This window comes from Gastrolobium bilobum, unplaced genomic scaffold (genome assembly GCF_033153095.1).
Source record: "Gastrolobium bilobum isolate Gb01-03AN ecotype WA unplaced genomic scaffold, APGP_CSIRO_Gbil_v1 utg5726, whole genome shotgun sequence".
NCBI lineage: Eukaryota > Viridiplantae > Streptophyta > Magnoliopsida > Fabales > Fabaceae > Gastrolobium > Gastrolobium bilobum.
The window spans coordinates 783,458-811,383 of record NW_026896804.1 but is presented as its reverse complement, the minus strand read 5'-3'; the positions used below and the strand labels follow the sequence as shown (position 1 = coordinate 811,383).

At 35.3% G+C, this 27,926-nt stretch overlaps 3 protein-coding genes across 3 annotated transcripts; 1 reads left to right on the top strand and 2 right to left on the bottom strand.

Annotated features, from left to right (window-relative positions):
- Nucleotides 1–104: 104 nt before the first annotated feature.
- On the bottom strand, nucleotides 105–3,066 carry LOC133302150 (probable LRR receptor-like serine/threonine-protein kinase At1g12460). The gene is made up of 2 exons (XM_061501900.1): nucleotides 1,814–3,066; nucleotides 105–1,724 (listed from the first exon to the last, which is right to left on the bottom strand). Exons 1-2 carry the CDS (start codon nucleotides 2,983–2,985, stop codon nucleotides 230–232), a joined length of 2,667 nt encoding a protein of 888 aa, XP_061357884.1. The 5' UTR covers nucleotides 2,986–3,066; the 3' UTR covers nucleotides 105–229.
- A 9,547-nt stretch (nucleotides 3,067–12,613) lies between these two features.
- LOC133302151 (uncharacterized) lies at nucleotides 12,614–18,014 on the bottom strand. The gene is made up of 4 exons (XM_061501901.1): nucleotides 17,599–18,014; nucleotides 16,350–16,586; nucleotides 16,037–16,254; nucleotides 12,614–13,103 (listed from the first exon to the last, which is right to left on the bottom strand). The coding sequence occupies exons 1-4, from the start codon at nucleotides 17,854–17,856 to the stop codon at nucleotides 12,923–12,925; spliced, it is 894 nt and encodes a 297-aa protein (XP_061357885.1). The 5' UTR covers nucleotides 17,857–18,014; the 3' UTR covers nucleotides 12,614–12,922.
- A 5,779-nt stretch (nucleotides 18,015–23,793) lies between these two features.
- On the top strand, nucleotides 23,794–27,068 carry LOC133302085 (probable sodium/metabolite cotransporter BASS5, chloroplastic). The gene is made up of 9 exons (XM_061501809.1): nucleotides 23,794–23,938; nucleotides 24,030–24,130; nucleotides 24,560–24,690; nucleotides 24,968–25,161; nucleotides 25,237–25,489; nucleotides 25,574–25,827; nucleotides 25,914–25,996; nucleotides 26,672–26,757; nucleotides 26,987–27,068. Exons 1-9 carry the CDS (start codon nucleotides 23,794–23,796, stop codon nucleotides 27,066–27,068), a joined length of 1,329 nt encoding a protein of 442 aa, XP_061357793.1.
- The last annotated feature ends 858 nt before the right edge of the window (nucleotides 27,069–27,926 follow it).

Sequence of the window (27,926 nt, the reverse complement as noted above, 5' to 3'; positions counted from 1 at the left end):
ACAAATGCCTTTTATTGCAAAATTGCAAATGTTATAAGAAGAAATAATGGTAATATAAAAATGAATGCAAAAGAATTTATGTCCTTTGCTCTTTTTTTGGGTATTGAATGCCTAAGTAATTTAACAAATTTCTTCCATGGATGCTCTATCTGGTACCTCCTTTCCTGGAATAATTTAGCAAATAAAGCAATTACTTTGATACTGAGTTCCATGGAAAAACTCTAATTGGTTAATGTGATTCCAATCCATTTGTAATGGACTTAAGGACTTGGACAACCTCAGCCATGCTTGGTCTCCTTAAAGGATCCTCCAAAGTACAAATGAGTCCCAATCTCATAACCTGAATTAATTCATTCTCAGCAAAGCCAATTAAATTTCTGTCAAAGCAATTTGAAGCTGAGCCAGTCTCCAATAAACCTCTTACATATTCACACAAAACCACCACCTCATTTGTGGTTGGACTTTCTACAGGCTTCCTCCCTGTAACAAGCTCCAAAAGAATGACCCCAAAACTGTAAACATCACACTTCTCACTCTGTCTCATGCTTTGAGCCAACTCTGGTGCAACGTATCCAACTGCATTATGGAACTTGGTCAGACCGTAATTATCCAATATGGGAAGTAACTTTCCTAGCCCATAATCAGACAACTTAGCTTCATAATTGTCATCTAAAAGTATGTTAGAGGATTTAAGGTTTAGATGAAGAATTGGAGGTCGACAGTCATGGTGGAGATAGGCAAGGGCTCTTGCTGTTCCAACTGCAATTTGGAACCTTCTAGACCAAAACAATTCCCTATTGCCTCTACTGGTGCTGGTTCCAGGATAGCCAAGCCCATGTAGATTATCATAGAGATTCCCGTTTGGTACAAACTCTGATAGAATCAACTGCATTGAAGAGGACCAATAGTAACCTTGAAAAGCAACTAAATTAGGGTGTTGAAGGTTGCCTAGTCTCCCAATTTCAACCTCAAATTCCTCCTGGTTTTTTATCCTTCCCAAAGTCTCAAGCTTCTTCACTGCAATTGAGATGCCACCTTCAAAATCAGTTTTGTAGACTGTGCCGATGGATCCGCCACCAATCAAAGACTCTTTGTCAAGCAATGCTTTGGTACCTGCCTCCCAATCTTCATATTTTGATGGTAAACTTTTGCTGAAGAGTACCAGCTTTCCAATTATAACATTTGATTCTGATGATCCAGGAGGTGTGCTCTCAACAATCATAACCTGATCATCATCTTTTTTTCTACGACGAGCCCTAATATTCATGATGGTCACCAAACAAACCCCAGTTAGAATTACAGCTGCAGCAACAATTGCAACAATTGCAGACACACTTAGAACTTTAGTCTTCCCAGGAGCTGAAGGTGATCTAGTTCCGTTTGCTGAGCAAGAGGTGTCCAAAGGAACACCACAGAGAAAAGGATTATTGGAAAAGGCAGATGCACCAAAACGCTGTATGGTTGCAATATTAGGAATGACACCGGAGAGATTGTTGAATGAGAGATCAAAATGTGTCAATTTTTGCAAATTTCCAAGGGAAGGAGGGATTGAACCAGAAAGTGAATTATGTGACAGATCTAGGTATTGGATCCTTGATAGGTTTCCTAGGCTTGGTGGGATGCTTCCATTAAGCTGGTTATGATGTAGATCAAGGGCTTCCAGGTTTGTCATTTTGTAAAGGGTCTGAGGAATCTCGCCCTCTAAGTTATTACCAGAAACATCCCTGCAGCAATACAAAAGAATGAACTCAGATTTGATTCAGAGGGTTCAAGTTAATAATGTACAGCAATTTGAGAAAGTTACAGAACTCACAGCTCAAGAAGAAACTTGCAATTGCTTATATCAACTGGAATTCCGCCAGTGAGGTTTAGATTGTGCAAATCCAGCAATTCAAGTAGCTCAATGTTGCCAAAACCCTTGGGAATCATTCCACTTATGGAATTATTACCCAATTTGATAACCAATAGTCCTCGCAATTCCTGAATATCAACTGGGATACTCCCTTCCAGCCTATTCAACTCCAAGGCCAAGAGCTTTAGGCTCTTGCATCTAGTTATGCTGGAGGGAATCTCCCCATCCAAATTATTTCCCGAAGCATCAAAGATTTCTAATTTCTCACTACAGGTAGTGTTCTCAGGAATTTGTCCTTCAAACCCATTATACGATATATTGAAATAGGTAAGATTTTGCATTCCAAAGATGCTGAATGGGGCCAAATCGGTGAATCTATTACTACCAAAATCCAAATGTGTCAGACTTTGGCATGCCGAAATGTGCTCTTGCACACTCCCTGATAAGGCATTGCTTCTCAAAGATACATATGATAACCTAGGAATATCACAAAGTCGAGAAGGGACAACCCCATTCAGATTGTTGAAGGAAAAATCAAATCCTTCGAGGTTGGAGCAATTCACCAACGAGTCAGGAATTGGACCAACAAGATTGTTATGAGAAAGAGAAACGAACTTGGTTTTGTAACAGTACCTAAACAATGCTGAAGGTATCCCCCCAGTGAAGCCATTCTTTGATAAATCTAGAAAGCGAATGCTAGGCAAATCACCTATGAACTCAGGGATTGAACCAGATAACGCATTGGAGCTCAAATTGATCTTCCACAACGAGTGAAGATCAGCATATCCTTCTGGGAAATTACCGGAGAAGCGATTCCCAAACAATGTCAATATCCTCAACCTCTTCAACCCCGACAATGCTGGGGACAAAACCCCACCCAAGCTAGTGTTCCAAAGGACGATTCTTTCTACAAATCCTTCCAAGTTACAAGAAACACCGATGTAATCTTGGCAAGGGTTTCGACTTGAAACCCACGAACTCAAGCTGTTGCGGGGATCATCCGTGATGTTACCCTTGAATTGAAGTAAAATCTCCTTCTCAGTTGCCGGTGAGACCGTGACAACAGACCAAAGCAAACACAGGATGGCACACAACAGAGCATGAGAGAGATGAATTTGACTGTGTCTTCTCATGCTCGAAACAATGTGATCACCCCTCAGGCATCATCGCTGGCAGAACTAAAATCAGTTAACAATGTTTGAGGTTTTTGTAAATGTCGGTCCAATGAGAAACAAAACATCACGGTCATCACAAACTGAGAGCATTCTCATTAAGGGACAAGGCTTGAAGGAGAGAGAAAGAAAAAATAAATAAATTATGGGTTTAACATTTACTCAAGTAAAGTTCTGTAAAACAAAGTACCAGTACAATCTCTACTTCTTCTCCTTCCGAGTTCTCCGTCAAGCATCAAGATCGAAGATTCCAGAATGTCCTATGTGGCTGTGCCTCTGTGGGTGTGGGTGTGGGTGTGGGTGTGTTTTAATTTTTAATGATTTGGCTTTTGTGGGGCTGAAATGGGAGCATAAAAATCGGAGCTTGAAGTTGTTGGAAATGAATGGGGGGGAGTAATTGTAATAAAAATGAAGATGGTGGAAATGGTGGCTGTACCTTTGCTGGAAAGGAAACAGGTGAGACAGTGAGAGGCAATTAAATAAACTTCTTTTAATAGGTTGTGATGCATAAATTCAGAGATCGCCACCAACTGAAGGCTGAACCACGTGCATGATATGAAAGAGCCCCTTCTCTCTCTATCTAAGTCCTTTTTGAGGAAATGATACCCTTTAACAATGCAAAATCCAATCTGTTTCTGTGAGTTGAAGTTACTGGATATTTTTCTTAGGATATTCATATTGTTGGGTTGTTTTACTTTATTTAGTGGATGTTGTTATGGGTAGTTATTACTTTCAACTATTTTTTTATTTAAATTTTTATTGTGAGAAATAAAAAATAATCAATCAAAGAAGAATTGATTTTTTTTATTACAATATATGCTTGAAGCAGAGTTCATTAGTTGAACTCAATTTCCCAATTTTTTTCCAAAAGAGGTTTTACCTATTACTTACTCTCTCACCATCACTACGTCCTGGGTTGTGTTAGTGTAGGCCATGTTTCTCTAGCACGGAATTTATTCTTCCCCAACCACCACAGTCACTGTCATCTCTCTCAATTAGTATGCAAGAGAACAAAGGTAAATAGGTTAGGAATACAGAAAAGAAAAGAATAGAAGAAACAAGAGGAGGAGAGAGGAAAAGAAAGAGTTAAGAAGAGTGTTTTTGTTTGTCTGTAGTACCGTTTTCTGGCTAAGGTTTGCTTTATGCTATCTATCCGTTTCATTAGCGACACTTTAACGCTGGTTGGAATTAGTCGTAATTAACAGTTGATTACTTAATCATCTGCAGTAGCTAACAAAAGAAAAATAGTCACATCAACAAAACATGTATAAATGCACTTGATAAGTTGGGTTTTATTAATTAACCTTAATTAGTTTCAATTCTTAAGGACCATGAAAGATAATTTTTAGAAAAAGCTTCTAATTGACCAAATGTTGCAGTTTGAAAAAAATAAAATAGAGAAGTATTGCTAAGTTAGTAGTTAGAGTAATATTATATTTTCTTAACGGATCTTTTTAATTTTACATCACTTAAAAAATTCAATGTCTTAACAATATTTGATATTTTTAAGTCATTAGAAATTATTAACAAATTTTTTATTAGAATATTCTAACAGTTAACACAAACCACACCACAATGATGAACAGTGACCAATGTACTACACATTGTCATTTTTTATCAATAAGTCACGCGAACAGTAATATTTGTCAAAATGACACGTGCCCGAGTTCGCTATAGCAGAAAGCAAACTCGATTTGCTGATGTAACATGTTTTTTGTGGTTATCCAATTCTCTACTAGGTGACAGTTAATATCCCTCTGCTCTGACAAAAACATAACATGAGTCAGTGTCACAAAACTTCGCTAGGGATAATAGCGAACTAAATAAAATTAGCTGTTGAAATATGTGTCTGACACACACAAGTTCGCTACACTAAGTAGTGAACTATGTGCAACCTATAAAAATATTTACTTCTAATAACTTATAAGGGGGTGTTTGGTAGGAGCTTTTTTCTCATGTCTGACACACACAAGTTCGCTACACTAAGTAGTGAACTATGTGCAACCTATAAAAATATTTGCTTCTAATAACCTATAAGGAGGTGTTTGGTAGGAGCTTTTTTCTCATGATACTCAGGCATTTCATAATGGTATTTCAAGTTGTTCATATTTGGTACAAGTTTTTAAAAAATTCACCCAGTAAACTGATTTGCCCATCATTTCTTGTTTCTTTTAAAATTGTGATGAAAAACATTGTTTAAGAATACCACGTCGAAGGTGGTATTTTGAGATTATTGGCAAAATGGAAAAAGAAGCGTGATGTAGATGACGAAAATAACCATCTTCTAACCATATTTGCAATATTATTTAGTTAAGAGTTACTTTCATAATTTCACCCCATTTTCCCAGCAATATTTTACATTCAACCAAACATAGACTCAGAAAACTTAAATCAATTTCCCCAGTAATATTTTGGTCTATCAAAAAACTTTTTTCTAACTTTCCTATAAAACTTATCTTCCTACCATATTCCCAGTAATTGTAATTCCCTGATAAAAAAAAGTTTTTCCTCTGCCAAACATCCAAGGACCTTCTAACATATTGCTTTTGCAGAGTTGATGCTGAGTAAACTGACAAGTATGATGCTATTGTACTGTTTGGACTTTTATTTTTTCCGTACTGTTTGGACTTTTCTAAACACCCAGCCAAAAATCCTTCCCATCAACTGAATTTTGAGTAGACTATGTATTTGAATCAATTTTTAAAATAATTATTTTTGTAAATTTTGGTAATTTTTTAATATAAGTAATTATTTTTTAAAAACAAATATACACGGAGTATAGAAAAGAATTATCTCATTTTTTATCTTGATATAATTATTTCTTATGAAAATGATCTCAATCAATCATATGGCAAATCAATAATAATGACCATTTTCTTTTTTCTTGAGCCACCTCTATTTGAAAGGCACAGCTACACAGCCTCGTCACTCAAACATAATAAAGCCTCCCATGTCTACATAATCACCTTGTAGCCATATAACAACATAATAGCATCATCCTTTTCAATTTCTTTGTTTGGAGAGAGGTAGAAAAAATAAAAAGATGCAAGGCAAAATTGAGAATGACTATGTTTTCAATCTGAAGGGCCAAAACAGTCCACCAGAACAACTCTTCTTCTCGAAGCACCTCCAACAAAAGCTTTTGGCAATTCTCCTCTGTGCACTTCAAAAATGCAGTGTCATTTTGTTCACGGCATCTTTGGATGTTTGCAATTTTACTGATAACATTATTCTTCTTATTCTCAATGTTGCCAAACATTCCTATTCCATATTCTTAATTCTGGCACCAACCTTTGAAGCATAGAGGATGACTGTGTTATAACAAAAGAAAACAGAGAATAAAAATAAAAATAGAGTGTGAAGTGCTGGAAACTTGTGAGGTATATGCACTTTTTGATGAGTAGGGTTTAGTGTTTGAAGATATAGGGGCATTCTTTCTCCTCAGCAGCAACTCTTGCAAAAGCAACATGACCTAAGGTCTTTTATAGGTTATTAGAAGTAAACATTTTTACAAGTGGCATGTAGTTCGCCTCTTAGTGTAGGGAATTTGCGTGTGTCACCACATATTTGAGCGGCTAATTTTATTTAGTTCGATTTTCGCTTAGCGAACTTTAGGGACACTGCACATATTCTGCTTTTGTCAAGAGAAGAAAGATATTAATTCTCACTTAGTTTGCTACACCCAATAACAAATTAAATAATCACCAAATATATGTCACATCAACAAATTAAGTTCATTTTTTGCTATGATAAATTTGAATACGTGACATTTTGACAAATATTACTATTCGTGTTACATGTTGATAAAAAAATTGACAATATGTGATACATTTGTCAGACTTCCCCCACAATGAGGAATAAATTTTTGCTACTACTGCTGTATCAAAGATTCAGTACATCCCATCAACAAAAATATTACATGTCAGTTAATTTTATTTTATTTTCTGTCAAATTTTTTCTCTCTCTTCTGATGTGTATTGCTCTCATTGATGAAATGTACTGAATCTTGATACAGTAGTACCAAAGATTTATTCCACAATGAGACGGTGAAAGGCGGAGCCCATAATGCATAGGTGACAGATATTTGCCACGCGGCATTCACTTTGTGGTGTTAGGTGATTTTTGGCCATCGATTTAAAAAAAAAAGTTATTTTATTTTTCTTTTTTGGTTTTTCAGTTTTCTGAAAAGTCCTTCTCTTTACCGTTACTTCCTTTTGTTCAAATCTGTCCTTTTGCATTTGACTAATGAAGAGGGGCCAGACTCATTCACTTAAGTTCTGGAATTTTCCTTTTTCTTTTTATTTTTTTTAAGAGGAATCTTTTTTCATTCTTACTCAATACGGTTAAAATGAACAATTTTGACACACAACACTCAAGCATACATGTTATTCTATTTATTTTTTTCATATCTATATTGTTTATCAATCTCCACATCGTGAGATCAAAATTTTAAAGAAAAACAAATATAAATAAAATAATATATTCTTATAAATAAATAAAGGGTAATAGTTTTCTCATGTAGTAGGAGATAAATATTATCTCCTACAGACTCATATGTGCAGGTAGGGTCCACTTTCAGGAGGAGAGAGAAAAAGAATAAAGTGGAACCCAAATTGAATTTGTGTGTGTAGGAGATAAATTCTACCTTATGTGACATAAGAATAATAAATCTCATAAATAAATACATAAACATCTCGAAAAGGTTTCTCGTTTGCCACGTTGGCACGTTTTGACTGCCGTGTTTGGAAAGGCATATATTTAATGCTTTTTCTATCTAATGATAACAAAAATCATGTCTGGCATATTTCATTAGTGGTCCTTACACTCCAATTCTTCTCTCTCTTTTGTTTTTGCATAGGCAGCCCAGCCTCTGATCTTATTTCAATAATAAAATTACTTAAACTGCTAATCCATTCCGTGCATGTTAAACAGTTCATTTAAATCCTTGGTTGGTGCCTCTATGGCTCTACTATCTCATGGATCAGCTTCCAGGTAGACCCTCCCTCCCACTAAAGAGTACAACCAATCTTAACTATCGTCCCTTAAAAAAGAAAACAAATAAGAGGACCCACTGACATGAACACTTCAACAGTTCCCCTTCTTTTATGGAGTCCTAGTCATATATACCCTTTCCATTTGTAATGGCATTGAAATCGAATCTATACCTGTTTGTTTATGTTGCTGTGAAATAGACAATTGTTCAAGACATTGCCTTAAGTCGACGTAATATATTCATTAAGCGTCACTGAGTTCTTACATTTGCATAACGGTGAATACAACCAAGAAATATTAAGGAGAACAAATTTCTTTATCTTCTAAATATGTGGTGTTTATATATTTTTTCTCTCTTTTTGTCTTCATATGGACTACGTACACTTTTATGTAGGGGTGGACAAAATAATTAAAAAATTGAACCGAATCGCCTATTAAAATAACCGATTTTTAAAGAACTAGTTCATGAACCGAATCGGTTTTAGAACCAGTTTAAGAACCGAACCATTTTGAATCGAACCAAACCGTTTCTGAACCGAATCGAACCGTTTTCAAACCGAACCAAATTGATTTTTATAACTTTATTTTTAATATTTTTTTCTTTTCAAAAGAGGGTCGACCCGAACTGGTTCAGAACCGAACTGTTTCCAACCGAACCGAACCATTTAAGCCAACTCTGTCGGTTTTTCAAAAAATCTGATTCAGTTCGACTCATGCACATCCCTACTTTTATGTATGTAGAAGATAATTTTATCTTCTATATGAGAAACATTAATCCCAAATATATTTTTATTCTGCACATTTCTTTTAGGAAAAAATATTTCTGCAGTTAATGCAAATAAGTTATCTGCATTTATTATCAAAACAACGTCATTTTGGTATTGAAATCTTAAAAAATTATAAATATAAAGACTATTATAATCCTGAAATAAATTAAAATTATAAAAATACCATGATTTATCCCCCAAAACGACATCGTATTAAGCTTACTACAGATAACTTATCTGCAGTAATTACAGAAAAAACAAACCCTTTCTTTTTAGGGAAATAATTTTCTTATGTTGTAGGAAAATGCTTATCTTATGTTGTAGAAACAAGATTGTAAGTGGGACCCATAAGTAAGAGGAGAGAGAAAAAAAAAAGAAATGGGACCCACCTAGCTTGTGTGTGTGTAGGAAATGTAGTTATCTTATGTAAAAGTAGATAAATATAACCCTTCTTTTTATAGCTAAAACGGAAAAAGAAGTATCCATTGCCATTCTTTAATTTTTTTTTAATAAAAGACAAGGGTAGAAGATGTATTCAAGGAATCAAGTGCAGGAATTAGGAATCACAATTTTTATACCATATCCTGTAAAAGCAGTTTGGCTTTCATGGTAAAAGGAAATGTTATTAAACCAGACTTCATTATTGATCGAAGTTTTAGGTTATTGGATCACTGGTTTAATTAGTAAGTTATTAGTTCAACTGCATCACTCGATAAGTATATATAAATCTATAATTTATATTAAAAAATTTATAAATATAATGAAATACCTATAAAAAAATACTAATTTCAAATATTTTAATATAAAAAACAATAAATTACACATTGTTGTCCAACAGAAAACCAATCAAATATATAATACTTGATGTACATAAAGAAAACATATAATACTTTTGATATTGATGTTTCAGGTTCAGTAGACGACATCTCTAACTATAAATCAAATAAAAATTCAATGAATATTACATAACCAAGATAATAATTAGTATTGTAGGTACATGATTAATGTAAATCAATAAACAACATATCACGCAAATATTAAAAAAAAAAAAACAAATCATTTGCATATGAAAGTAAAAAAAGAAAAGCATCAATTGATGAGAACAAACTAATTTTTTTATGAATCGAGCCGGGTCACTGATTTTTACAAAAATCGATCGGGTCACATCGGTTCTATTATATAGCCGATCCAATATGAAAATCGAACTAGTTATATGACCGGTTCACCTATTTTCGGATCTACCCGGTCGGGTCGATCTGGTTTTTATAACATTGGTAAAAGGATATAAAAAAAAAAACAAATGGTGGTAGCTCAGTTGGTAGCATGGAAGCTAAGAAAGTGAAAACAAAATGACTTCGGTTTGATCACCACATGCCACCTCTGAGAGAGATTTAAATATCTTAATCCCTAACTCGTCGTGTACTCCAGATTAGTCCTATAACTGACTCAAAAATTCAAAGTTTGTGAAAATAACAGAAAAAGCTAACTCGCCTTAAAAAAATAATTAGAATTGAATTAACTTAAAAAAAAAAAAAAAGACATGAAGAAGAGAGAGCCTAGAGGGAATAAACATTTATAATGAATCAGTACATACATCTTGTTCAAATTTATTATCAAGGTTTATTTCCTCTTTTTTTCGCTCTCTCATTGTATACCTAAAGTAAGACCAAAAGCAAAAAATAATTAAAAGTATTTACAAATTCTTATCGGGAGAATAGCTTCTGCTGCAACTGCAGAAGGCTATTCTCCTGCTTAAGACACGTTGTTTTTTTTTTATATTTTTATTTTTATTTTTTAAGTTAATATATTGTGGAATCCATTAAAAAATAGTGTGTGCTGCAAAAAAAATTCTTCTCCCATGAAAGGAGAAGAACAAAGCCCATTCTTATCATCTACGTAATTGTTACCTGGATTTGATTTTGATCCATCCTTTAGTGTATTTCAATACACTATTATCAAACTCCTGTCAACTAGAGTCAAACTTTCAAAAACTTTACAAGCTAATTTCCTCTCCCACTGGATCAAAGGTGAATCCAGTGATTACTTTTTCCCTCTATTTCCATTTTTAATAATCAAATTCTGCGCCGCACTTAAATAACTCGGTTATTTATTTACTGCTTAACAGAATCATGATCGTTCTTTCCCAAGTATTGTAAACATTCTTTTTTTTTTTTATCAGCGAAGGTTATATGGGAGGCGATCAGGCGACCATATATATATATATATATATGGAAAATGTTTTTCAAAATTATCTCATACAACATATAAAAAAGTGAGCGAGATCTACTAAGAAAAAAAGAGAGAAAGAAAAAAATGTATCTTATCTCTTTTTTTGTGTATTGCATGAGATAAATTGTCTCATTTAACATGAGAAAAATAAATCTCTATATATATATATGAGCCAGAATTATTTCACACTATATATATATATATATATTCAAAATGAATTTCATTCATTTTTTATGTGAATGTGACATAAATAAAATTTTATTTTAACAAAAACAGAAATATTTTTTCAATTCATAGTTCCTGCAACCACAAAGACAAGCTCGTCCTGTATAAATCTTCAAACATCGATACAAGTGATATGTTGTCATTAATGGGAAAAGAATCATAACAATGTCCTAGTTTGCTAAAATGAAAGGAAACACTAAAAAAATAAAATGTAATGAGAGATAATGATGAAAGCTGCAGGACCAAAGGGATGGATCATGGATATAATCATGACTGTTAGAACACTCATCTCGAATTCTGGAATTAATGATTAATTCGTTATGTTTCTTCGCAATTTACTTGACGTCCACGTAATTAAGCATGTATACCCATTACCCCCGTCGAGCTTTCAATTTTTTTGTCCAATTTTTAACGTATTTACTTGTCTAAAGTTTTCTTCTAGGAGAACATTACACCTGAACATAAAGAATAAAGATATTCTAATTACTAAAAAATTTTACTACTAACTTACTATCAATTACATCACCATTGGATCAAAGAAAGAGAATCTTAAAAAAAAATTGAAGAGAGAAAATATTAATCTAAAAGTAATTGATTAGATAGATAGTAAATTAATAATGAAAAAATTTTGTAATAAGAATATTCCTCCTCAGGTATAAAAGGTGTGAATGTTAGAGCTATACCTATACGACAAACCAATGAAGATATCAGATCATTACTGGTCAAGCATGTAGCTGTAAAAGACAGGAAAGATTAATAACTAGTCAAACTCAAAGGGAACAGCAGACACCATGTGAGTCGTACCCAATCAAACTTAAATATTGTATACAGCAGAAGTGTAAACCATACATGTATGTAGAGTGCAAATATCAGCCATCGAAGAGAAACTCATGGCTCACAATAACTCACTCCCTCCCCTCCCGGTCCCAGTTTTGAACTCTTTTTTAAGTTTTTAGGTACTTCTATAGAGGTTAATAGCCAACATGATTAAAATAATTTGGACTCGTTGGGCTTGGTGGGGTGGAGATGGACGACTCGCTGTTGGTTTCCCTCATTTGAGAAAAACTTCAATGTACCGGAAACATCAAATTATGTATTCCCTTTTACTAAAAAAAGGAGTTGAAGTTCCATTTTACTCATTTTTTTTTTATATTTCCCTTTAAATCCTAAAAAAATTCCCTTTTTAATAAAAATGAACACTAAGTTCAATGCTCCAGGTGCATTAAAGTTTTTCTCTCTTCATTTTGTATTATTGGTTCTTGTGCTTTCCTTCATAATAAAAGAAAAGAAAAATGATAAAACAGAGAGGACTAGAACATGGAATCGACCATTTGGCAAGTCAACAACAACGACATATTTCATTTAATCCTGCCGAGTTTAAAACAATCACTCTAAAAGTAGGAATTTCATTCATATACAAAGTCAAATGAGATGGAAGCAGCAACAAAGAAACTAGTTTCTGTAGAAAGGAAAAAGTTATAGAAATGCTGATGTCAGTCGTGTTAGCTTGTTCCTTGATCACCACTTCCTACCCTTTAAACATTTGACGTTCAACCCTCACATAGATGAGGTTACTTAATAAATAAAACCTCACCCAACTGGGCAGTGTGCATCAATGTGCCAATACGAGATAGCAGTAACTGCCTCGTGCAGCCAGCAATGAAATCCAGACTAAAACTACTGGATTATTGTAACAGCAGCTCATCCTCTTTTCGTAACTCCTTGAGCCGTCTCTTAGCATAGACAGTGAAAAAGATGGTTGTAGCTACAGTTATGCAGAAGCCAACAACATTGAGGACGGTTTGAGGGGCAGATAGAGTGTGCTTTTTATGCGAAACATTAGCCAATGTGCGTATCAAAACTCCCCTGCAGCCAAAGACAAGGAGACAATGAATTCAAGAGGATATTTTGCGTCATTAGTTCCTATCTTTGTAAACATTATAAACAAACCAACATTTTAACTGGCTAACATAAAATACATGTCAAAATGCAAGGATAGGACTATAAGTTAAGGGCAACCACCGTTGTTATTAGCCAACAAAATATTTATTGATGAAGATAGATGAAATGAAGCAAAGAAATAAATAACAATGAAGATAGTATTGCAGATCAAGGGAGTCTGAGGGGGAACATAAGAGGAAAAAGGTAAAAGTCCGAGATAGAATTGACACAGGAATGATGTTTTTGGTGCCAAGTAAATATTAGTTTTCAAAACAAAAACATTAATAAAATAGTGTCCAGCTGGTGAGAATCTGTTATGGGTTTGTTATTTTATTATTTTCTGAATTGTTGGGTTGTTTAAGTAATGGGTAGTTATTTTATTTATTTTGTTATTTGAATTTCAACTTTGCTAAAGGAAAGGTCATAACTATTAGTGAAGCCTATCTCGTGTTAGTGGGTAGTTACTTTTATGGTTGACTTGTATTATCTATTTAAACCTTGAAGTATTTGAATAAAGATCATAAGATAGTTTACCAAAAAAAAAAGATCATAAGATAAAAAACAATATTTTGTGCACTTGTTTGTGTGCTTGAGACAGGTACCCTTAGTTGAACTCACAGCTTGGTATCAGAGCCTAAGCATGGAAAAACTTTATCAAAGCCAGGCATGGAGAAAAGTTGGAAAAACTAAAAGATGCAGTTCAGGCACTCTCCATTCAATTGAAGGAGATGTTCACCAAACTCTCCAATCGGCTAGATGCTCTAGTACCAACCACCAAACTCTCCTATTTCCATTGTTCTCATTTCATACGTGAGGCTTCCACACCCAAATATTTCTCTCTTTCTCTCTCCACCAAACAAGCAACCCCCCTTAACACTACTATTAAAAATTTCAATGCGGTCAAAGTGTCTCAATGAAACAAGGCCCCTTGACCAAGACCCCAAATTTTTGGTTTAGACATGAGATATCCAACAAGAAATTCACTTCTAAAATTCTTTGAGAAGAGGAAAGAAAGAGTCGTGGCTAGAGGACATTTTCCAATCAACAGCAATGAAGAGGTGGACATGGATATTGAAGATGATTCAATTACTTGATGTTGATCTTACCCTTGAGGACGAGTAATTTTTAGGGGGAGGGATTGCTAAGGGTTTGTTATTTTATTATTTTCTGAATTGTTGGGTTGTTTAAGTAGTGGGTAGTTTTTTTTTTTTTTGAATTTCAACTTTGCTAAAGGATAGGTCATAACTATTAGTGGAGCCAATCTCGTGTTAGTGGGTAGTTACTTTTATGGTTGCCTTATATTATCTATTTAAACCTTAAAGTATTTGAATAAAAATCATCAGATGCACTTGTTTGTGTGCTTGAGGTAAAGTTCCCTCAGTCGAACTCAAATCCCCTATTTTCTTCCAAAATAGGTGTATGTAACAGAATCAAACAACCTATGAAGACATACTGATTTATTTTCTTACACCCTTTCCAAAAGGAACTTAGGGAAGACAAAAAGGATGTCAATACTCCATAACATTCATAACAACACAACACAACAAACTGAATTTATTGTTATTTAAAATATGTTTGCCCTCTCCCATGAATGTGCCATCCAGACTACTGTAGAGTGCAGAGATAAAAAATAATCTAAGAGGAAGAACAATCAGATATAACCTTATTTTTTATTTTATTTTATTTTTTTGGAAGGGGTGTGTGTGTTGGGGGGTGGGGTGGGGGGGGGGGGGGGGGGGGGGGGGGGGGGGGGGGGGGGGGGGGGGGGGTGTTTGGATGGGAACAAGAGGTTCTACATGTGACCAGTCAGTCACTTTAGTATTACTCCGACCATTATTATAACATTACCCACTTAAACGACAAATACTAGTATATTGATTTATTTGAAGCCATCAAATGTCATGCATGAAAACAGATCATTTGCTCCCTTCTATACAAAGTCATATTCAAAACCCAAGTGAAGATCTAAATAAGGATAGAAAGACACCACTGTTCTAAGAAAAACAATCATTTACTTCGTGGGTAAAGTATCTATTCACCTAAACATAATATTTCCTATGGTCAACTTCAAGGAGGAACAAAAAGTGAAGACATGTTACGAAGATGCTTACACAATAAATGATGCACTTGTTGATCAACAAGTATTGCTCTGTTAAATCAACAAACTTCAAAGACTATAAACAAATAATTGAGTTTGGTTGGAAACACAGATAAAGAAATTTTATGATGACAACAAGAAGCCAAAAAGGCAAAGGTGAGAGCAATCTTCTACCCCACAACCATGGGACTAAAACAAATTTGAAGGACTATATCAGTTTTACCATTATATTAAGATTCATCAATCCACCAAATTATTTCTAGATATATTTATTGATGACTATATAAATTATCAAAGCCAATATTGCAACGAAGGGAACCATGAAAACATTGTAAAGAAAGATGGAGAGTCTGAAAGAGTCTCAACTATATCAGGCATTAAAACCATAACACCAAATTTAAGCAATCACCACTAAACAATGAGTCATAATGTAGACAATTGTCTTTTCTTGAAATAATCATACTGAGCAAAATATACTTATGCTGGAGGCATAGCTAGCCGAACCAATTACACAACCTAAATCCACAGTATGGTATAATCACCCAGAAGCGAGCAAAAAGTGGTCAGGCTCTATATTTTCTGATGTACATGATAACTTTTTTTTTTTTGTAAAAATGTACATGATAACTTTTATATCTACACGAAAATGTTTGATACTCAAGAAGCAATCCATCAAAGAATGCTAATAGCCAGGCAAAACATAAGCAAACTCCTAGTATAGAAAATAAGTGTGTATCAGAGAGAGAGAGAGAGATCCTACGTATAGATTGAAGCAACTATATCTGGTACCATTCCTACCAAGGATCCGAACAAGTAAGGCCCATACTTAACTTTTGTCGCCACAGCACAATAGTTATAGATTATGTACGGGAATGGAGAAACCCTGATTAAAACAACTGCCCGAAACTGATGAAACAAATTTCCTCCACCAGCAGATCTTAGAACAGAAGCTCTCTTTGGATGCTGTTCTAACCACCCCTGCAAAGAATGATGAAATGTTGGATCCTAATTAGCACGGGTAAGGTAAACACAAGAAGATAGAAACCAACTTAGACTGAAGACAAGGCACATACTTCAATTTTATGTTGGAAGATTGAACCGATAAAAAAAGGGAGGGATACTCCCACAGCTACTGCAGAAAATATCAGCAAGAACCCAAAGCCGTAACCAAATGTCATCCCAGCAACCCACATAGAAGGTGAGGATGGCAAAAGTAGGGTTGGGAATAGTGCTACAGAAGCAAACACCAGAACAGCTAACACTGGAGTACTGAATGTGTTTCTCTCCCAATTTATTATAGGAATAATCACCTGAAAGTAAAAATTATGTCATCAATGAGATAGGTGATTAAACATCGTAATTTACAAATGGTGCAAAAATTGAAAAGACAATGTTTCATTAAGAGCCTGTTTGGTACCTCTCTTTTTTAAGCTAAAAGCTAATCTTAAGCTAAAGCCAAAAAAAAAAAAACTAAAAGTTGTTTGATGATTATATAAAAATTTTAGCTTAAAAGCTGATACAACTTAAAAAAAAAAAAAAAAACTCATCCTAGGAGCTATTGACTTTTGGCTCTCTTTTTTTGGTTATAAAAAAAACTAGCTTTTGTAAAAATTTGTTTGGCCTAACTTCTGCTTATAAGGAGAGAAGCAAAAAAAAGACCTCCCAAAGAGTCACTTAACCTATACTTTAAAAGTTAAATACACCGTGTATCTTTCATGATAGATGCAACCAAAAGAATGTAAAATACACCAATCTGCATCATCAAGAGCGCACGTTTCCATCTTAAGGCAGAAAACAATCATGGACAGTACATGGCTAATCCTAGATATAAAGTCTCAACTATTATTTCCATTGCAACAAAATGGATTTGAGCTATCTAAATTGCCAAGGTTCTCCCTGCCCAAAAGTAACCAAATACTGCATACAATACAAAGTAAAACCAAGCCATGATGTGAACTTTTTCCCTCTTATAATTAAAACCACAGGCATAGCAAAACCAGAAAAGCTATACAATGAAATAGCAGATACTTGCATTCATGATCACGACGGTGAATATCCGTAGAAACAAATCTTTCCAAGAATCATGGTTTTCGTGTCACGCTGTGTGTTCAAAACATTAAAATCATTATCAAACCCCTCAATTCTGTTTCATTGTCCTTTGTGTCCTCTGCTCTACGATACCAAACCCATGGTTGCTGCTATTCGCAATTTACTAAACCGTTACCGCATATACAAATGCAAATGTCAAAAGCGAAAAATTTGAGAGGGAAAAACACAATAAGGGTAGTGCAATGAATGTGGCAGAAAGGAAGAAGAAAAAACCTTTTCTATGAAAAAGGGTCCGACCCATTTGAAAACAACAAGAGCCAAGAGCCCCAGGCAAAGGAAAGACACCACCAATTTAACCCAATACCACAAATCCGCTCCTCTCGCCGACGGAGAAGGTTCCGTGTCCGTGGCCTCTGCCTCCTGTTGAGGTTGAGAATCTTGGAGGCTCCATCTCAATTTGAAGTAGTCACCACCATCCACCTCCCTTGTGCGACAACCGTCGTCAATGTCATCCTCCACGATATACGTCATTGAAAGCCCCAAATGGATTTTACGGTGGCTTCACCACCACAGCTAGAAAAAGTGAATACAAAGAGTAACACTCTCACGAATGGTTCATGACTTCATGGCTATTCGGGACCCCCAAATAACGGTTTTGCTAATGGAGAACAGAATCCACAACCTCTCGTCCCCACGAGGAAATGACCCAAGGATAAAAAATTAAAGGGAAATCATACTATGTTGCTCGAAAAAAAATAATAATAATAATAATCGTATATCACCCGTTATAAGGGCATTTGACATATTTATCCTTTAATTACTTAAAAATTATCACTTCATCCCCGTTTATAAATTATTTAAAATATTTGACATTTTCATTAAATATAACATCAATATATCTCTATTTGGCAAAAACTATACTTGAGTATAGAACAATATACTGGAGTATATTGTCTTGCTTGAAGGTGTTCATCATTAGTTGAATTATTTATCAGAGCATGTACCCTCTTACCCGAGTATCCACACCAGATACTCATGTATATATCGAGCAAAAACCTTCAAATGAGTGGGTTTCAGCCTCATTTGTCATCACCCGTTTTCTACCCCAAAATTTTCCTTGTTTCTCATATGTATTCCAGGTCATTAAGTTTGTATTCCATCAGATGGTCTCCAAAACTTGTATCTTGTGAAAGCATTTTCATTACACTAACAAATTCAAATTTTTTTAAAAAAATCTGAATCCAAGCCAAACCCTAGACCAAATTTTGTGTTGAAAGATGAGTTCAAGTTCAAACAGTTATCCTGCAATTATCTACCATAATAGGAGGCAAATTTAAGGTCCCAATGGTGTCCGATTTGAAGGAAAAACGAAAACGATTAAAATCAAACGGGGCACAACATACAATGAACTGAAGGAGAGAATTCACCAAAAATTAGGGCTATAAGGCAGTCAATGTATTCATCACTTGATATAGCCAAGTTAGAGACTCTAGTTGATAAGAATACAATATGGTATCGATACAAATAATAATAAAGATGTGGAGTTTGTCACAAATGCATGTGATGACCAGAAAGTACAAAACATTATTGAGATATATGTTGAAGTTAATTATGGGTAGTGTTCATCTTTACCCATACATACAAGCAAGCTTCACAATATATTGTTCAAGAAGACACAATTGTCAGTTTATCTGCACATGCACAAGGGTTAAGTCAGATAACATTGTGGGAGGGAGATGAGGATGAGGAGGAGGAGGATATGGACAGCGGTGAGAAGGGAGAACCTGAGAGTGTTATTCCACAAGGTGATTCGTTGATACTGACGTGGAGGGTGGTTTTGACACTGACACGAATACGATAAGCATGAGTTCTCCGGCTATGTCCCCATTTCATGTTGACCCAGTTAGTAGTGGTAAGTTATTAAATTACAATTTTTATTGAACATTTTATATTTGTGTTGTTATTGTTTTTGACAAAAAAAATATGTTTTAAATGTAGAGCAAGAGATTGAGCCATTTTGGAATGAAAGTCAGCATTATTCTTTCATTAATTGGGCATACCCTGATGATGAGAATGAGTTGTTGTATGGTGAGGAATACTTGCACGGTGGCTGAAAATTAGGAGATCCTTTATTTTAGCAACAGGAGTACGGTTCCAAATACGAAATGCAACATTCCATGAAATTATTTTGTATAAAGGAGCATCGTACAACTATAGTTGAAAAAAGCGATGAGCATAGATTTGTGATGAAGTGCAAAAACCATAGCGACAGTTGTTCCTGATATGTTAGGGCAATCATGTCTAAGAAAGGAACCAAATAGGTGGTTCGCAAGTAGGGTAAGGATCACACCTGCCTGAGCCAGGCTCTTTCCCGGGATTATAGATAGCTTGATTCAGAAGTTATATGTTCATCCATTATGGGTATGTTTTGTATAACGTGCATTTAAATATCGTTTGTTTATGTTATTAATTTAGTGAAAAATATTTATTGCTTTATTTTGATAGGTATGTTAAAGGAAGATCCAGTTGTGAAGCAGGCCTGATTCAAGAGAGGATACATCAACTGTATGGATACAATATATCCTACAAGAAGGCTTGGAAGGTAAAAATGAAAGAAATTGTCAAGTTATTTGGTGACTAGGACAAATCATATGCATTCTTGCCCAATTGGCTGACCTACATGACACAATATATAGTGGGTTCTACATTCCATCTTGATACCGATCAACACTTTATCCATCATCGGCTTGTCAGTGATAAGGTTGTCTTTTATAGAGTTTTTTTTACATTTCACCAGTACATTGAGACCTTTAAATTCTTAAGTTGATGCTTCAAATTGATGGTACTCATATGTATGGAAAATACAAATGAACCATTTTGATTGCATCGCCTCATCATCGTTATCCCCTCCTCCTTAGAAGCAGGCTAAACAGCAGCAGCAGGCTCCTTTATACCCTGTCTATGCCCTAACTCGAGTCCTACTCTGGACTCCAAACGTCCCACTATAGACTCCATCCAAGTCCACCACTTGCCCTGGTCTTGTCTAAATCCCCCCAAGTCATGCTCCAATGTATCGATGCTCCAATGTCTCGATGCTCCATGTCAACCTGAGCATGGATGACATGACATGATCAACCGTCCATCCACCCTCAGGAGCTGGAGGATCTGGCGGCGGGGTAGATGTGCACGTCCACCAGCAGCTGGCTCATCTTCCTCATGAGCAGGAACATCAATGTGATCGCCTGCAAGTGCAACAAGAATATTAAATATTAACATTTTAACAGATTAAATGTACAAATTAAATATAATACATCATCATCATCACCTGCAAGTGCATACCTCCATCTCAGCATCATGGTGGAGGGGGACTTCAGGTGGCATAGGTGCATCCTTATACACCCACGTAACATTACGTAATTGCTTAATCCCACACGGTTTGAATAGATGCTCCCCAAACTTGGCATTCCAACCTGTATGTGTCCTCAGTGTCTCTGTATGCATATGCACACCAAAATTATGCAATATCTTTTGCACTAGGTATATATAGGGAAGGGGGTCTTTCTTGACTTTGCAGCCTTATACATCAAGATGCATATATAATGCTTCTATTTCACCCTAATCTGGTGACGGATGGCCCTCAAAATCACCCTCCAACACCTTGGAGTGATTATGCGGGTGTTGGAAAATAATGTGTGTGTAGACATAATGTAGTATACAGGCAGGCATAGATAGGTTGCCTACAGGATACTGAACAAACTGGCTGGGCTTTGCATCAGCCCTCAGGGTCTCCTGAATAATCGTCTCCTGATCATAATCCTGAAAAACATAATGAGACTCTCTGTCGTATTGGACTGCGTCTGCATTAGCATCAAAGTTATAGCCTAGGAGCTCACCGTCCATATAGGGGCATTCATGACAATATCAATACTACAAACGCGGGAAGTTAGCTTGTCCCGTAAGTAGTGGAGGTTCCGGTAGAACGCCCTCACTATAACCTACGAATAGGGGCACTCCATCTCAGCAAGGTCCAGGAGACGTGTCTATCCCAACAGTGTCACAATCTCGAACCTCTCCATCTTGAAGAACGCTGAATGTAGTGATTATGGCTCACATATGACGCGGCTCATGAAAGACTTCACAAACCGATTGTGTGATGCCACATCATCCTCAAATAAATACCCAAACGACATCTTAGGAGCCTCCTCAAAAGTTGGCTCAGGCTGAGAGGTTGAGGACTCATCTTGGTGGCGCTTTGTCCTCCTCTCCGTCGGTGCTGTTTTCTTCGAAACATTTCTGTCAATCATTTTTCAGAATTTCAACTTGAAAAAACACAAAGGATAAAATTATTTTTCAGAAGTCCATGTGAAACAAAACAATTGAAGTCTTGTAAATTGGAAAACTTGAAGATAATGACTAATTTCTTACACTTTTGCTATATTAGATAATTTAGAAGTTGATTATAATTAATTTTCGGAATAAACCAGAATTCTTTAAATGAAAACAGAAAGGAAAAACCTATAAATGAAATGATCAATTTTCGGAATAATTTTGGTATATATCAGAATTTTATTTTCAAAAATCAACAAAGAAAAGGGCAAAACTGAAAGGAAAAACCTATAAATGATAAGGACACATCAAGCAAGAGAAGAACTCATAGAAATCATAGTTGCAATATGAGAAATGTCTAGTCCCAAATCGTGCTCCAAAATTGCGCGGGTAACACCTTCAAAACACCTAAAATCGTGGATGAAACGACCCAAAAGGAAAGGGTTTTTGTTCATGACACTGAAATGAGTGAAATAACCGGTGCACTTTGAAGGAAAACTGGACGAAATTGAAAGGAAGAGGGGCTAGGGTTTCTGGTTTCACAAGCTCTGCCCGAGTATTGGTTAGGGGGGAAAATGAGAGAGGAAAGGGTTTTTAAAAAACCAATTCGCTACAGATACTTGAGTATGCATGGTGATACTCGGGTACATAATTCACACCAAGTTCTTAGAATATGAACACTACTCGGGTATTCATGTACTATAACCGGGTACTTATTTTTTATGCAATCCACGCAGGTATAGTTTCATATACTCGAGTACATAATTGGATCAACGATCAAACAGGGACAGATGAGTGATATGTTTTGAAGCGGGGGCGAAGTGGTAATTTATAATTAATTAAAGGGCAAATGGGTCAAATAGCCCCCATTATAACTATGGACCTCCGAAAATAGTTATAACAATAAAGTTATTTTTTTTCTCTTTCTTCACAAATTGTCGAATGACGTGGAGAGAGAAATTCTTTTTTTAATAGTATAACTATATACCTCCGAAATACATAGTTATAATCGGTGACATAAAATAACTTTTTTTTTCCAGTAACATGAGAAAAAAGGGACCCAACAAAAATATCTTTTGCAAATTGCAATTGAGCAACATGGTTTTAGCCGGTGTTATCTAACTCGGACTGATTATTAACTTGGTTGGGATAGTGGGTCATTATTCAACCACATGAACTAATTATATAATAAATTAATAAATATATAATTAATTAGAGTTGATTTAATGGTAAATGCTATAAATGATAATGCACATGGTCTAAGTTTGAATCTTATTAGTGATGTTTTTTAAGCATTTTAAAAAATTGATGCTGATATAATGCCGGTTGAATCGATTAAGGATCAGTTTATCAATGTTATATAAGGCAAATGCATATCTGATCTAATATCTAACATAAACCGATTGAAGATTCGGGGTCAACCGATCGATCCGTGTATATAACACTGTTTCAGCTATGTGGGCCTCCCTCCACTGCTTCTTCTCTTCTGTCTTCGTCAATAATAATAAAAATAATTTGTTTTAATCTGATTGACTTTTTATTATTATATAGATTTGGTTAGCGAGAATTGATAAGGATAATCTCTTATATAATTTTTTTATGTCTTTTACCGTTAGCTCCTCTCACACGCCGTTCTAAATAATTTGATGATTGATTCCTTATAATATTGTAGTAATTTTAAAATAAGAATTTTCGTAGTATTTTGATAATTATTCAATTAGTCCGATTCCATCCGTCATATTGGGACAAAGCTTGCCGTACCAAATTTTATTAGATTATCAGGGATTCGAGCTAAAGACATGTTTGGTGGTTGGTTCTTTACTTTCTAGATATGTGCAATTACTATGAGTCAATGACTATTGGATCAAGAATTTCGTTGCTTTTGATCTAGCAATTTTTTATTTGGAGTTCACTTCTATTCTCTCTTTTTAAAAAAATAAAAAATAAGAATAGAGTACTATGTTACATAGTATTATATCACAGACATAACAAGTCATACATGTTAAGGAATATTGCGGCAAACCCCATTTTTTATTAGGCATTGCCATCGTTAACAGGGTTTAAGGGAAAAAAGGAGCTGCAATTACTCACTCAGGTTAACTGGGGAAAAAACCGATGTAAACGCTGCTTCAAAATAAAAACATGAATTTAAGTAGGGTGAAGCTGTTGCATAATGTTAATTGCTCGCATCTCTCACTCTTCCATGTTCGAAAACCACCAATTTTTCTACGATTCGGGACCAACATCTCTTCTCCATTGTCGATTCGATTGCATTCACACTTCCCATGTATGTATTATTCTCATTTTGCACCCATTTCTTTTTTCTTTCTACGTAAAAATACATATAATTACTGTGCCCTGTTCTATTCACTGCGCAGACGGGAACACCAAACTTTCTCTCAAATGTGCACCGTTAAACTCTTCGGATTCCCTCGCACCCGATCCGCTCCCCATTCACCCTTCCGACCCGACGACCCATGTACTTCCTCATCGTCTCACTCCATACCCATTTTTGAATTTTTTGCTACCACGATTAAAAATAAAATAAAATAAAAATTGTTGCTGTTATAGCTATAAACTCGTGACTTACATAAACTCTACATGTTATACTGTATTTTTGTAATATGATAATTAAATGGTGTTATTACAGGCTCCTTGCCCTATGCATACTTTGATCAGAAATTTCTCTGTGTATGCGTAATTATTATTGCATATGCTGTAAAACGTGCTGTCATATATTAATATTAGTAGATTTTGAAGTTTTATTCGTTTCACTTTTTCCTTCAAGATTTAGAGCATGCAGGCTTCTTTCCTGTAATCAGGTTTAAGTTTTGAAATTTGTGCACGTAATCAAAACCGAAGTAACGTAGGGCATCTTTGTTTTTGGTTATTTTGTTTCTTTCCTCAGATGGTGAATCAAAATTCAATGTCTATTCTGAAGATTCTGAAGCAATCAAATTCATTTCTGCCTCATGCAGTCCTTGCTAGTACACTGCTAGCTCTAATCTTCCCACCTTCTTTAACATGGTTTACTAGCAGGTCTATGGATGATCTGGTTGATAAAAAATATTGTTTTATGATTATTTGCATTTTTTGAGAACTTGAACTTGTCAGATGATTTGCAGCAATGAACTGGTTAATATTCTAGCTCTATTCTAGAATTTCATGCTGAATCTCTTTCAACTGCAAAAGCAAAATGGAATGTAATGGGGCAAACTACTGATGACTGGAATCCAAAATCCAGCACGGACAATTTTTTATTTTTTATTTTAAATGATTTCAGCCACAAATTCATTATTATGTGATTTACTTGCAGATACTATGCACCTGCCCTAGGTTTTTTAATGTTTGCAGTTGGGGTTAATTCAAGTGAAAAGGACTTCCTTGAGGCATTTAACAGGCCAGCAGAAATTGCCACTGGTTATGTTGGCCAGTTTGTTGTGAAGCCTCTTCTTGGATATCTGTTTTGCATAATTTCAGCGACTGTATTTGGTCTACCGACAGCAATAGGTGAGAGTGGTCCGTCTTGATATTAGAAAGAGCTGTGGGATATACTTTCTAATTATTGGTGGTAAATTGAATCAGGCGCAGGAATGGTATTGGTAGCTTGTGTTAGTGGAGCCCAGCTCTCAAATTATGCTACTTTTCTAACAGACCCCCAGATGGCACCATTAAGCATAGTTATGACATCGCTGTCCACTGCTTCTGCGGTTTTTGTCACGCCACTCTTGTTACTGTTGCTCATTGGGAAAAGACTGCCTGTAGATGTAAAAGGAATGGTGTTTAGCATTTCACAGATTGTGGTGGCACCTATTACAGTTGGCCTGCTTCTAAACTGGTAATACGATAGTTTCAGCTGAATTTATTAATAGTAAGTGTTTGCTTAAAAGGTATCATCTTTCTTACATATTCGTTTTTACAGCTTCTTTCCCCATATTCGTAATGCTATTCGACCATTTTTGCCTCCACTATCGGTATTGGTTGCAGCTATTTGTGCTGGAGCACCAGTGGCTATTAACATTGAGTCTATTTATTCCCCCTTTGGCGTTGCTATCCTTTTTCTTGTTGTTGCTTTTCATTTGTCATCTTTTATAGCTGGTTATATCTTAAGTGGATTTGTCTTGCGTGATTCTCCTGATGTGAAGGCACTACAACGAACAATTTCCTTAGAGACAGGTACAAGTTTTTTTTTCCATTTTCCTCCATCACATGCCCCTGTAGTAGCATATTTTACTTGAGTAACTTCGTTTATCCAACGGCAGGAATGCAAAGTGGCCTCCTTGCCCTGGCTCTTGCTAATAAGTTCTTCGAAGATCCAGTAGTGGGTATGCCTCCTGCAGTTTCTGTAAGTTCTCCACTCCTGTTAGATTCCAATTACTGTAATATACGTTGGCAATATAAATCGTCTTTACGTCTCTTCTCTTTTACATGTATGTGTTACTCTATGTACATTTGTGTCTGAACGAATGAATAATATATTTTTTTTAACAAAAGAAAATGGGTGAGCTATGATTTTAATGCCTTCTCTGCATATTTATATAGCAATGCAGCTGATTGCTTCCTTGTGGGAAGAGTGACTATTTTGCCACAGTTGGCAAAAAAATTTACCAGATTGTCACGCCAACGCCAACAGTAAATTTTGCCAAAATGTCACGTTGTAACCTTAGCCGTCGTTGAAGAAGTCTGAAAATAATTAAGAGTTAAGATAAGATAATGCGAATTAGTTATATTTTCAGACTTCTTCAACGACGGCTAAGGGTGCAGCGTGGCATTTTGGCAAAATTTACTGTGTTGGCGTGGCAGTCTGGTAAATGTTTTTGACAAGTGTGGCAAAATTGTCACTCTTCCTTCCTTGTGTCGGAAAATGCAAAGCTTTTGTTTTTCGTCAAGAAGATAAAGGGCTTTAAATCTTCTGTAGTGTAAGCAATATATTGTTGCATGCTAGTCTCCGTAGAGAAGTATAGCGCTGGTTAAAAATATTATTCTATTGCAATATAAGTAGCTTATATTTTGCCTGCAGACTGCAATTATGGCTTTGATGGGATTTGGTCTTGTCCTGATTTGGGCCAAAGGAGGAAATAATGAGACAAACACAGCGCCTGAAAGGTATGGATATAAGGGTATATACTGCACATTGGTCCATCTTGTATCTTAGCCATCATCAGTACTGATGAAGCTATCACAGGAGGGACCAACGACAGGCAGAGTGATATCACATTGCCTGCTTGATTCTTTTTTTTGATATTATTTCAATTTTTCTCTACAAAAATATTTTAGAAATTCTTTGATGAACTTTGTTCTGAGAGTATGTTTTGAAAACTTGATGATGCTCCAGTGATGGCGGCAACTCTAGCGATGACGAAAGCTACAACAGTGATGGCACTGGCAGCTCTGCTGGTGGCCGTGATTTAAAGTGAAAGCAAAGAATAGACGTGGTAACGTGAATAAGAATATGAAAATAAAACCAATTGAAGTGTGTTCTTGTTTTTCTATTCTAAAAGCAAAATATGTAAGCACGCTTCCAAAACAACTGGTTAAGACTTAAGAAACATGTAACTAAAAACTAATTTCAACTAGCATTCATGGTCGATATGGTAGTTGTTGGGACAACGCCATAATTGTCTAGGTTCCAATGCTGGTAGAGGGAGAAAAAAAAAAAAAATAATAATTTCAAGATCAGAAAACAAAGGGGGCTGTGTGTGTCTTCTTGTTTAAGTGCCTGTTTGTTTTAGAGTTTTGGCACCTCAAAAGCTAGATTGCCATAAACGAAACCGAGTTCATCAGTAATCTATTTTTGTTTATTCTAGTTTATTGGACCCATGATTGAGCCCTAGTAAAACCAATTCATATTTTAAGCTTTGCTGTGCCTGTAGGGGCAATCCATGAAATGCTGTGAGAAATGGATCCCTCTACAACTTGAGAAAAATTACATGAAATCTTAATCATTAAAAATATTCTGTTGGAGGACAAAATATCTATCTTGAATATAATTTAACTACTTTTAACAGTGAAATGCATAATTGCATTGCTTTGCTGTAAAGGGTATAACTCAATTTTTATTTGAATTTGTATATCTAGTAACAGAAATAAGTAGTTTCGTCAAGAAAAATAAGTATGATAAAATAAAAAATTGGTATCCTTAAATATTATTATATTATCCTTAAAAAAAATTGTATTTCGTTTTTTGAAAATTGCAAATAATGAGTTCAACTTATCTAATTAACCTTATTTTTTTTTTTTGATAACAATTAACCTTATTTTTACAGCCATAAAGA

Excerpts from the sequence above, each read along its gene's own strand:
- LOC133302150 (XM_061501900.1), bottom strand. The coding sequence starts at position 2,985 with ATGAGAAGACACAGTCAAATTCATCTCTCTCATGCTCTGTTGTGTGCC. Across the intron at positions 1,725-1,813 it reads TGCAAGTTTCTTCTTGAGCT|GGATGTTTCTGGTAATAACT; the intron begins GTGAGTTCTGTA and ends GTATTGCTGCAG.
- LOC133302151 (XM_061501901.1), bottom strand. The coding sequence starts at position 17,856 with ATGACGTATATCGTGGAGGATGACATTGACGACGGTTGTCGCACAAGG. Across the intron at positions 16,587-17,598 it reads GACCCTTTTTCATAGAAAAG|GTGATTATTCCTATAATAAA; the intron begins GTTTTTTCTTCT and ends TTTTACTTTCAG. Across the intron at positions 16,255-16,349 it reads TCTTCCAACATAAAATTGAA|GGGTGGTTAGAACAGCATCC; the intron begins GTATGTGCCTTG and ends CATTCTTTGCAG.
- LOC133302085 (XM_061501809.1), top strand. The coding sequence starts at position 23,794 with ATGAATTTAAGTAGGGTGAAGCTGTTGCATAATGTTAATTGCTCGCAT. Across the intron at positions 25,490-25,573 it reads GTTGGCCTGCTTCTAAACTG|CTTCTTTCCCCATATTCGTA; the intron begins GTAATACGATAG and ends TCGTTTTTACAG. Across the intron at positions 25,997-26,671 it reads GTATGCCTCCTGCAGTTTCT|ACTGCAATTATGGCTTTGAT; the intron begins GTAAGTTCTCCA and ends TTTTGCCTGCAG.